This window comes from Oncorhynchus keta, chromosome 12 (genome assembly GCF_023373465.1).
Source record: "Oncorhynchus keta strain PuntledgeMale-10-30-2019 chromosome 12, Oket_V2, whole genome shotgun sequence".
In the NCBI taxonomy this organism is placed as follows: Eukaryota; Metazoa; Chordata; class Actinopteri; order Salmoniformes; family Salmonidae; genus Oncorhynchus; species Oncorhynchus keta.
Genome location: NC_068432.1, coordinates 36402358 through 36415013, shown reverse-complemented (window position 1 = coordinate 36415013; position 12656 = coordinate 36402358). Strand labels below are relative to the sequence as shown.

Genomic DNA, 12656 nt, shown 5'->3' with positions numbered 1-12656 from the left:
TGGGGGTAAATTACTTGCTCTCAAATGGTATTTACAATGTCCATTTGTTAGATGGTGTTAAAAAGAAAAGCCCGTTCTCTGCTTGATAGCTTAGCTTGTTAACGTTAGCGCTCAGCGGTTACCACACGGTAACGAACTTTACAAACTGAGGGGAAATTTAGTTTGCTAGCTACCTCAGCTTGCCAGCTCGCGAATTACTTGTATACACAGGAGCATCCCATGTTGATGGGATGACAAGAAACAGGAAGAAACACAAAAAAGGTAAGACAGAAAAATAGTGTGTTTTTCTACTGTTTGTAGATTTTCTGAACTCAGACCTGTTCAGTCAATGACGTCAGTTCGCGCACTTTCAAGTCCTTCCACAAGAGGGAGCTGTCGTAATGTTGTTTGGGCTACATTTATGCCCTAGCACAATTATTTATATATACACTAGATGACAGTTGGAGCGCTGTGTTGACGACACCGTGCCCCCATCTTGGCACTTCCCACCGTTGTAAAAAAATATTTGGAAGCTATAAAAATGCATTTATACTGAACAAAAATATAAACACAACATGCAACAATTTCAACGATTTTACTAAGTTACAGTTCATATAAGGAATTCAGTCAATTGAAATATATTCATTTGCCACTAATCTATGGATTTCACATGACTGGGCAGTGGCGCAGTCATGGGTGGACCTGGAAGGGCATAGGCCCGCCCACTTGGGAGCCAGGCCCACCTACTGGGGAGCCAGGCCCAGCCAATCAGAATGAGTTTTTCCCCACAAAAGGGCTTTATTACAGGCAGAAATACTCCTCAGTTCATCAGCTGTCCAGGTGACTGGCCTCAGATGATCCCGCAGGTGAAGAAGCCAGATGTGGGGGTCCTGGGCTGGCGTGGTTACACAAGGTCTGTGGTTGTGAGGCCGGTTGGACGTACTGCCTAATTCTCTAAAACAATATTGGAAGTGATTTATGGTAGAGAAATTAACATTCAATTCTCTTGCAACAGCTCTGGTGGACATTCCTGCAGTCAGCATGCCAATTGCATGCTCCCTAAAAACTTGAGACATCTGTGGCATTGTGTTGTGTGATAAAACTGCACATTTTAGAGTTGCCTTTTATTGTCCCCAGCACAAGGGTTACCTGTGTAATGATCATGCTGTTTAATCCGCTTCTTCATGTCACACCTGTTAAGTGGATGGATTATATTGGCAAAGGAGAAATGCTCACTAACAGAGATGTTAACAAATTTGTGTACAAAATTGGAGAGAAATACGTTTTTTGTGTGTATGGTACATTTCTGGAATCTTTTATGAAACAAGGGATCAACATTTTACATGTTGCGTTCATTTTTTTGTTCAGTATATTAATATCTAAATTTGTTTTTGCCACATTTATTACATTACAGATACCTTAATGCATACTTTTAAATTATATTATGTGAGCAAAACCTAAACAATTAAAATGACAAAATATATAACTTTTTCCTTAACTTAGAATTCCTAAAAGTATCATTTTTAGAGATTACTAATGCCACTGTCCCCTCTACAACAAATACTTAAAAACATGCAATTTTGTCATTTTAACATTTAATTGAAATACTGTAAAATTCCATTAATTCCTATGGAGGACTACTCCTACTGGGAGTGCAAATATGGCCGACTGGTGACTTCAAAGCCTCTCAATGGCCAATACATAGCATCAGAATTCCAGAGTTTATATACATATTACTCCTTTTCTATTAGTGTTATGCTGATGACATCTTTGATTAACTCGGGTATTGTTGATTCTTTATCATAGGCAGAATGCAGTGTTAGGTCTGACTTAAACTAACATTACCTGTCAATCAAAAGTAAAGTGTGAAAGCGTGTGCTTGTGGGTGCATGCAACAGGAGATAACACCAACATATCTGGAATTATTTGCTATCATGGTGGTCATCATATCTTTATTTCTAAGAACCTCCATAAAGTAACTGTTTTGTAAAGTGTGTGTGTGTGTGTGTGTGTGTGTGTGTGTGTGTGTGTGTGTGTGTGAGTGCCTGTTGATGATTGTTTATTTAATTGTCTCAAAACACTGATAGGTTTCATGCCAGTCCAAATTCCAAATGTTCTTGTACAGTAAATAATAGAATACACAACTACTATGCATGCACAGTCATGTGAAAAAGTAAGTACACCCCCTAGAAAGTTTTTTTTTATTTTTTAAATTTGGACAAATGGATATGTTATCTTCACTTCAACACTATTGACAGATAAAGGTAACCTAATGTAACAAATTAAACTGAAAGATGATACTTTTCAATCATTTATTAATCAAAAATCAACAGAAATGCAATTCCATAGTGCGGAACAAATAAATACACCCCAAGCTTCAATAGATGGTGTTGCCCACTTTGCCATTTCTTTTAACTGTCTATCAGTCTCTTATATCGAGATTTTTTTCCCACTCCTCTTTACAGTACTGTGTCGACTGTGTCAAGTTCGAGGGATTTCTTGCATGCACTGCCAGCTTCAAGTCCCCCCACAACATTTGGACAGGATTGAGATCTTGGCTTTGACTGAGCCATTCTATAAACATTGCTTATTGTTTGAGCCATTCTGTTGTATCTTAGCTTGTGTGTTTTGGATCATTGTCCCGTTGCAAGATCCATGTTTAGTTCAGCTTTAGCTTTTTGACAGATGGCCTCACATTCTCCTCAAGAATTCTGATACAATATGGAATTCATGGCTGACTAAATGATGGTAAGTTGGCCAGGCCCTCAGACAGCCCCAGACCATAATGCCACCGCCTCCATGCTTTATGGTACTTCTGTTCAAAGGCAGTGTTTTGTATTTGCCAAAGATGGCGTCTGGCATTGCAGCCGAACAACTCCACCTTTGACTCATCTGTCCAGAGCACATTGTTCCAGTAGTTTTGGTCCTGTCTTGATATTATTTTTCTTCCTTCCTGACTGCCCATGTAGGCCAACTTTGTGCAGTCTCTTTCTGACAGTTGACTCATGTACTTCGATATTGATTGTGGCACGAAAGGCCTGTAGATCCCTTGATGTTACCTTAGGGTTCTTAGAGACTTCTCTGAGCATCTTTCAGTCAGCTCTTGGGCTGAATTTGGTAGAATGACCTGTCCTAGGTAGATTGCCAGTGGTCTGGAATTTTCTTCATTTGTAGATGATCTGTTGGACAGTGGAACAATGTACTTTGAATTGCTTGGAAATGGATTTGTAACCTCTCACGGGCATCAACAATCTTTCTTCTGAGGGCCTCTGAGGTCTTTGCATGATGTGTTATCACACACCCATATGGTTATGACCAAACCAGACCAAGTTTGTAATCTTTATGGAATGCTGGACCCTCCCAAGGTTCTCTCCAATGATTTCATAATCATTTGCACCTGTTTTGATGCACCTGCTCCTGGTTTTAGCCATTTTAGGTGATGGTAAAGGGTAGGGGTGTCCACTTTTTTCTGCATAAGGAAATAGCATTTTTGTTTATTTTAATTGCATAACGTTTTCAAAGATTTTTTTTTTGTGTGATTTGTTAAATTGGGTTACCTTTATCAATGAATGTGGTTGGAATTTTGCTAAAATATCCGTGTCCAAATATGTAAAAAATAAAATAAATAATTATATATATATATAAATAATACTTTCCAAAGAGTGTACTTACTTTTTCACAAGACTATATTGGAAACGATGTATGTATTGGAATTATCATTATGCTAACGTTACTTATCTTATTTTATTAACTAGCAACAACTACTTACATTGGTTTTACTCGTTGCATACTCACAAGTGACCTCGACCTCTCCAAAAGATTTACTGTAGTTGTGTGGATGTTATTAGTGTACAGTAGAAATCCTAGCAAAGGGTAGCAAATGCAGAAAGCGGCGGAAGTAACTGTTACTGGCTATGATTGCTGCTGCTAGTTGGTTTGGCGCCGGTGGAGGGAGTTATTCCTGCAGCAGTTCTTCCGGTCGGCATTTTGTTCTGCGAGAGAAGGGGGATAGTCTGAGTGGATCCCTTTTATCACCGCGTCAATAGCGTTCCTGTTTTTCATATTGGATTGTTTTCCGAAACCAGTCGGAATTTGCACTCACTTTCTGCTGGGGTAGGGAAACCGGTGCAAGTACCGGTTATGGGAACGTTTGCCCCCTTTAAGCATAGATGTTTGCAGTGAGAAGGAAGACGAACGAACCCTCCCGACCCGGATTATTGTTGTTATATTATTACTGGTACTCGGAGGAGCTGTTAGAGCGATAGAACGGAGAGGGAGCTAGAGACACGGTTCGAACCACTTTGCAACCATTTCTTTTTATCAACACATCCAGAGGTAAATATGATTGTATAAAATAGATTTAGGAGCACCATCACAAAACAATTCGGATCGGCTACACGGGTGTTGTTAATATTCCGTGAACCAGGTTAGATGCTATGGAATGCACCGATAGGTCATTTCTCTTATTGCCTTGTATCCGCTCATAGGCGTCGGGTCGGGGTTACGCTTCCTCAGGCAAGTCCGAGGTTCAGTTAGCAAGCTAATAGGCCGACGTAGGCCATTGAGACGGTGAAAATAAAATCCTTATCTGCACGAGCAATCATGATAACAAACCAAAAGGGATGGCCTTACCGTGGCTAAGGAAAGACTGTGTGGGCGAGTCAAAGCAAGCATGGTTTCGGTTGCAGTCTCGATAGTTAGCTAACGTTAGCTAGCCACAGCTAACTTTTGTTAGCTATCTAGCGAGGTTTGGAATATTACAGCTAGCTAGGTGCGTAACCCAACGAGGTAGTTGTTGGCTATTTAGACAAAACTAACAAATGCAACTACACGATTTTCTCATTAGTTTAATGTTTGCTGACGTTTATGGTGGAGCCAGATGTGCTGAGAAATAGGCGTTTAGCTAGTTATCTAGTGACTAATGCTACACACTAGCTAGTGCTAGGAAATTTTTGCAAAGATGGCAACTAAACTGGTTGAAACGTTTGCCTAACAAGACGGGCAAGCTTCCTTTTCAGTTTAGAGGCTACCAAATTGTACACATTCAGCATAATTTACATTCACTTATACAATTATAGATGCAGCTTTATTTACCAAGTTATCTAGTTACAATTTATCAAATGGAATCATCACATACACCACAGATATTTAACATGTCTTGTCTCGTTGATAACATGTTAAATATACCTATAGCCATTCCCTCTGCACTGGATTGGTTACTTCAAACAAAGTTGATTAATTTGTTTCCATGGAAATTAGCAACATAATCTAACTTAATAAAGAACATACATATAGGTACATTGCTTGCAAAACGATCTTCAGGAAAAAGGATGTGCAACACTGGGTTCTTGTAAACACTAAGTTTGATGATGATAGAAAATAAAGTTGCTGAAATACGTTGGACCCTAATTGGTTTTGGGCTGTGCAATTAGTAACCTACTGGCTACTGTATCCGATTAATGTTACTGTGTTGCCAGAGAGGGAGAGAGACAGATGTGCTGCTATGTTGTCAACCCGAGCAGCAGAGTGTAAAATCAAGAGTCTGTCCGTAATCATGAATCCTGCTTTCCGTCAAACGGTTCTCAACCATCTGGGTGATCAAAGGAATGTCATATTGATCATGGCATCCAGGTATAGCTAGATGAGCTAACTATAACTATGCATCTAGCTGATGTTACTCAAGGAGTGAGTCTCAGTTGCTAACAATGGTTAGCCTCCTGGCTAGCAAATTATGCTTAGAAGGCCCTCCCTGGATCAATCCCAATACCCCCCCTTAGCCCTCCCCCTCGTTTGAGTGCCCCTTGTTAGGGGAGTGTCCCTCAAATAGAGCAACTAGTGGTAGGGAGAGATAAATAACCCTATGGCTTGAGACATCACTCACCAACAGCAGAAGCCACCGAAGGATAGCAGCCTACCACGCAGTTCATTGACGAGAAGCTTTGTGGTTTTCACAATGCCTGTACTTGCGGCAGTAATAGCTTAATTTATATTTCTCATGCAGCAAATACGTACTTAACATATGAGAACTGCAAAATAACAATGTGCCCGCAATGTACCCGTGCTCTGGCTGTAGTTCAATGTTGAATAGTACTGAAGCAGCAGGATTTAGGATTAAGGACACTTTATTGGTCACACAAGGGCCAACCAAAATGTTACTTGTGCTTTTAACACAACCCCTCCGAAAGGCACACATGCATACATATACTGTTTTTTTTTGTTGTAGTGGTGTGGGGGGCTGCCACACTGGGCGCTTGTTCCTTGCTCAAGGGCACAACAGCAGACAATGGTATCTTGGATTTGATACCAGCTGCTCTCTGGTTACCAGCTCACTTCCCACCAATTCTTCCAGTTGGACCCGGGATTCGAACTGGCAACCCTCCAATTGCTGGCACGCCTCTCTAACCTTTAGGCTACCTAACGCTCCTTTCCATAATAGCAGGTTGACATATAACGGTCAAATTTCCTTCACGCTGTCATTTTCTGCAATTTCTTGGCAATTCATGTTGAGTTAATTAGCTACGTTACTTCAGCTGCAATTGCATGACAAATAACTTCAATCTAACGTTACTACTACAATAAAGAACAATGACACGTCAGATTTATTTTTATGAACAGCAAGGCAAGCTTACAAAATGGTTTATTAAATTTGCAGTAAAGTTCAATGCTTATCCACTGGTTTTCACAAGATTACAGGTTGGTTTACTCAGTCCCTAAAGCATTAATCAACACGAATTACAATTCATACAAATGGCAAATGCCCATGTTAGTTGGTCAGATATCGTTTGAAATGGAAATGTACTTTTATTTTTTACTTAACACTTAACAAGTAAGCATTTCACTCTGGTAACGAATCCATCAGAACTAACTAACCTGCTCCGGGGCATGCTAACTCCACTTACCCTGAATGAAATGACTGAGCCACGAGTTGAGGACCAATGAAATCAGATCCCTCTTGTGTCATCATCCTGTTAATTTGAAGAGGTAAACAGATTAAATATTTAATTAATCAAGCGTTTTTGTGTGTGCAAAAATTGTAATGTTAAAATATATCACATGACAAATTTTGTAATGACAATGCATTTTAAACTTCACGCACAGTAACACTTTTGTATGACGTAATACACTTATTTTATCGATAGGAGTGGGGAAAAAGGTGGTTGTGCATTGATAAGCACACCAAAGTTGGAATTAATGATAAGTAATAAAATGAAGACGGCACTTCTAAAAGCCTATTTCACACCATAGCCTGCTGAATTTTCAAGATAACCTTTCTATCATTTTGATTTCGGAACAAATTAAAATGTGACACGGACTCGCCTTTGATGTTTCACCATTGTCTCAATGAAGAGTTCGGCGTTTGACAAGCCATGTGCCACATGCACGCACAGTTACAGGCATATATCCACCATCGTAGTACGGTTGAAGCCTGAGCTGGAATGTGAAGCTAACTGAAGCTGGTTAGCTTTGGAAAACCCTGAGTAGATCTAGCTTACCTTGTACGATACCCCTCTGGTATGACATCAACCCATACTTTGGTTTAGTTTACCTGGCCACTGTTTCAAGTGCTACCTTTAGCATTTATGTCACAAATCAAATGCAATTCTATATTAAAATGTTCACTCTTCATGTCCAAATCATCTTAAAGTATCTAAAAATTGATTGTGGAATGCAATGAATTGCAAAAATGCTAACCTAGGTACCATTGACTTGAATTGGATTTGTGCCACAAATGCAAAAAAAAAGTTAGCATTTAAAACACTGGCCAAGTAAACAACCAACCCATGGGGGGGGGGGGTTATATCACCTAATAGCAAGAACTGCACCATTTAGTGATCAGATACTCGTTGTTGCAGTGGGGGGTCCGTGGATGACTTTTGACCACATCTTTGGATTCTTCATGTCTTGCTCATTGTTTAAAAAAAGTTTGGTAATGCTTCCGGAATGCTTATCTGTTTCAAACAGAAACAATTTTAGAACAATCTGAGATGGTGGGTGTCATTGCATGCTGAAATGAAATGGAACGACCCAGCAACTCTCCAGGGTTGGGTCAGAGTTCAATGGAGTTTTGGGAATTGCTCAATAGAAAGCCTGCATCTCGATTCGCTTGGAGGACCAAATAGTGGGCTGAAAGGGCACTACACCTCGCTGAAAGTTGAATTGGAATACCACTACGACACGCAGGATCATGCTAACGGGGGGTATTGAGATTGAGCCACTATCTCATGTTAGGCATGAAAGAAATACCAAATATTTCTGTAGCTAGTGCTAGTTGGCTAATAAAGGTTGCGTGCACATGTTAGCTAAATTAACAACCTCATTATTAACTATGTTTATTGAGTAGCGTATGCAAATGATGGCAACGTTCACCCGTCTGTTACGCTGCCACGTATTTACAGGGAAGAGGACTAGTTTGACTGGCCTTTGCTAGTTAAATAGCCAGTGTAGCTACTTTTTCAATGTTATTTAATTCAGCTAGTACATTAGCTTCTTCTTGCATAACTAAGCTAAATGGCCCATTATACATTTACATTTAAGTCATTTAGCAGACGCTCTTATCCAGAGAGACTTACAAATTGGTGCATTCACCTTATGACATCCAGTAGAATAGTCACTTTACAATAGTGCATCTAAATCTTAAGGGGGGTGAGAAGGATTACTTATCCTATCCTAGGTATTCCTTAAAGAGGTGGGGTTTCAGGTGTCTCCGGAAGGTGGTGATTGACTCCGCTGTCCTGTCGTGGCTATCCCATATGACTGAATTAGTTTACCGTGTTGGATTGTCATTGACCAACACATTTTAGCCTACACATACAAGCTGCAGGTCTGCTATATTCATGGAAAATGTACTTGTATTAACATATCTATCAAAGTACAATGGCAATGTCTGAATGTTACTGCTTGAATGATGGTTATTGACCGGAAATAAACACCTTAAAGTAATAGTATAGCTATAGTAGCTACCTGCAAATGCAGTTAGGGAGCAATTCAAAGAAAGTGTTTTCAAGAAGACCCTGCTGCTCCAGAGGAATTGCCTTCTTTCAACCAGATAATCCTTTGTGCTGCTTGCTCACCCACCCTCTTACCCAACCAGCACAGCCCCAGAGTGACCATAAGCATTTGGGTCCAGAAAGGGGTGGCAGTTTTCATTTAAGCACACATGGGTGCACACCTCTTTCTAGGATTGTCAAGGAACTACCCCAGTAACCACTGATAACGGAGCTGTACCATGTCACGTCATCTAGGCCTATTCCTATGTGTTGCCGATCCTTGTCTCTACTGTCAATCTCGTGTTGATCATGCTATAGTGGGATAATTACTCCTCTGGTTGTCTTCTCCTCTGAAAGTGGCTTCAAGGAAAATAGTAGTGAATGATAATGAGGTGTTCAGTCCAAATGCAAAAGGTTTGGGAATTTTTTTTAAATGCACTGCAGTTCAATCCTGATGAAAAAAACATACATCTGCATGTATTTTGAATGGGTTGCTTTGATGACACCCCTGAAACTTTTCAGGGCAAGCACCACCAGTACTATGCACATGCATGTCTGCAAAAGTGTTGTACTAATAGTGTGTTTGCTCTGCCATTCATCGACCACTTTCCCCATGTGTACAACAAGTAGCCTTTTTTACTCAGTTTCTTTACTCTGTGAAATTCCCTCAGCCCTGGCTGAATTATAGTGTCTAATTAATGTAAACCCATTTGTTCATCTCTGTCTATTGATGATTCTTGCTCCTCTTGATTTTGTTTTTGCCAAGGCTTTGGTTTAAAGGAATAGTTCTGGATTTTGGCAATGAAGTCCATGATCTACTTTCTCTGAGTCCGACAAACTCATGGATACCATTTATATGTGTCTGTGTCCAGAATGAAGGAAGTTAAGAGGTAGTTTAGTGTGCCAATGCTAACTATCCCTTTAACATGCTTTAGCACCTCTGAGGACAGTGTTGCATATTGAGGAGCGTTGTGTGATATTGTGAATAGGGCATTGCCGGTGGCTGTTCTAATGAAGTCCTCTCTGTTCTGCAGCGGTCGGGAGATGTGAGGAACAGTTGGAGGGCGACGACATTGAGCAACCTGTGCATCGACACGACCCCCACACCCCTATCTTCAGCATGAATGGGGATATGCCTCATGTTCCCATCACTACTCTTGCTGGGATCGCTAGCCTTACTGACTGTAAGTATTACACTGCCACTCACACATTAACTGATATACAGTGCATTCGGAAAGTTAACTGATTTCCTTATATGAACTCAGTAAAATCTTGGAAATTGTTGCATGTTGTGTTTATTTTTGTTCAGTATATTATGAAAGGTACAGTGCATTCGGAAAGTATTCAGACTTTCAGTATTCCACATTTGGTTACGTTACATCCTTCTCCTGAAATGGATTACATGTGTCCCCCCCCCCATCAATCTACACACAATACCCCATAATGACAAAGCAAAAACAGGTCTTCAGAAATCTTTGCAAATGTATAGATAATAAACTGAAATATCACATTTACATAAGTATTCAGACCCTTTACTCAGTACTTTGTTGAAGCACCTTTGGTAGTGTTTACAGTCTTGAGTCTTTTTGGGTATGACGCTACATGCTTAGCACACCTGTATTTGGGGAGTTTCTCCCATTCTTCTTTGCAGATCCTCTCAAGCTCTGTCAAGTTGGATGGGGAGCGTCGCTGCACAGCTATTTTCAGGTCACTCCAGAGATGTTTGATTGGGTTCAAGTCTGGGCTCTGGCTGGGCCACTCAAGGACATTCAGAGACTTGTCCCGAAACCACTCCTGCGTTGTCTTGGCTGTGTGCTTAAGGTTGTTTTCCTGTTGTAAAGTGAACCTTCGTCCCAGTCTGAGGTCGGGAGCACTCTGGAGCAGGTTTTCATCAAGGATCTCTGTACTTTTCTCCGTTCATCTTGCCCTCGACCTTGACTAGTCTCCCAGTCCTTGCCGCTGAAAAACTTCCCCACAGCATGATGCTGCCACCACCATACTTCACTGTAAGGATGGTGCCAGGATTCCTCCAGATGTGACGATTGGCATTTAGGACAAAGTTTTTCATGGCCTGAGAGTCCTTGAGGCGCCTTTTGGCAAACTCCAAGCTGGGTGTCATGTGCCTTTTACTGAGGAGTGACTTCCGTCTTGCCATTCTACCATAACGCCCTGATTGGTGGAGTGCTGCAAAGATGGTGGTCCTTCTGGGAGGTTCTCCCATCTCCACAAAGGAACCCTGGAGTTCTGTCAGAGTGACCATCAGGTTCTTGATCACCTCCCTGACCAAGGCCCTTCTCCCCCGATTGCTCAGTTTGGCCGGGTGGCCAGCTCTAGGAAGAGTCTTGGTGGATCCAAACTTTTTCCATTTCAGAATGATGGAGGCCACTGTATTCTTGGGGATCTTCAATGCTGCAGACATTTCTTGGTACCCTTTCTCAGATCTGTGCCTCAACACAATCCTGTCTCTTCAGAGCTCTACGGACAATTCCTTCAACCTCATGGCTTTGTTTTTTCAATGACATGCACTGTCAACTGTGGGACCTTATAGACTGGTGTGTGCCTTTCCAAATGATGTCCAATCAATTGAATTGGAAACATCTCTCAGATGATCAATGGAACCAGGATTTACCTGAGCTCAATTTCGAGTCTCATATTTGCAAACATTGCTAAACCTGTTTTCGCTTTGTCATTATGGGTTATTTTGTGTAGATTGATGGGGGGGGAAAAAACATTTAATCAATTTTAGAATAAGGCAGCAACGTAATAACATTTGGAAAAGGGGAACGAACGGGTCTGAATATTTTCCAAATCAATGCAGCTAAATTTTTAACAAAGGCTCTACTTACGGGTACCTCGAAAGCAAGTGAAAAGATGTTAGCAGGGCCAGGTTATTTTTTCAGGACTGCGTCTACTGACATTTAGACCAGCTGCAAGCTTTGATGGTACATTGGTAAAGTACATTGGCTGTGGTATCAGACTATACCACGGGCATGACAAAATAGTTATTTTTACTGCTTTAATTATGTTCGTATCTAGTTTATAATAGCAATAAGGCTCCTCTGGGGTTTGTGACATATGGGCAATATACCATGGCTACGGGCTGTGTCCAGACTCTCAGCTTGCGTCATGCCTAAGAAGATGCCTTAGCTGTGGTATATTGGCCATATACCACATCTCAGGCCTTATTGTATAGCATGGCTTACACTACTTCAAAGGTAAAAAACTAAGACATATTTATCTACAACCTTGAGGCTAAACATAGTCAGGTTTCAGGGGAGATCTATTGACAGCATGGGAGTCAATTCAACCATTCTAGGAATATTTATAATGTTGTCAGAATTACACGGACAATGGTGAATAAGCTGGGAATCCCAGTTTTTCAACAGTCATATTTTTCTTATCTACCAATAGATAAGCATTTGAGAGGAGGTTTTACAAATGTATTTATCAATGGTTAATTAACGCATCCATTCATCAATTCACAAAGTTTTTTTTAGGACATCTGACATGACAATGACATTAATAGATGCTAAACGGTAGGCTGTCATTGTAAATAAGAATTTGTTCTTAACTGACTTGCCTAGTTAAATAAAGAATAATGGTTAAATAGGCCTACCAAGAAAACTAGTCAGGCTACATTATATGTTTTGCGTTGGCTACCTATTTTAGTTAGACAGACTATCATTATTT

The 12656-nt window shown here is 40.6% G+C and overlaps 1 protein-coding gene across 4 annotated transcripts in view; it reads left to right on the top strand.

Annotated features, from left to right (window-relative positions):
• The first annotated feature begins 22 nt into the window (after positions 1 to 22).
• The window catches only part of LOC118391431 (nipped-B-like protein B), a 68810-nt gene continuing 56176 nt past the window's right edge, over positions 23 to 12656 (top strand). For 2 of the 4 annotated variants that reach the window (XM_035782820.2, XM_035782819.2), the window contains exons 1-2: positions 23 to 261; positions 10001 to 10150. In XM_035782820.2, coding sequence (XP_035638713.1) covers positions 231 to 261; positions 10001 to 10150 — 181 coding nt within the window. In that variant the 5' untranslated portion in view covers positions 23 to 230. Of the gene's footprint in view, positions 262 to 3990; positions 4315 to 6942; positions 6961 to 10000; positions 10151 to 12656 lie in introns of those variants that run through there. The other 2 variants (XM_035782821.2, XM_035782822.2) reach the window with 2 other exon arrangements.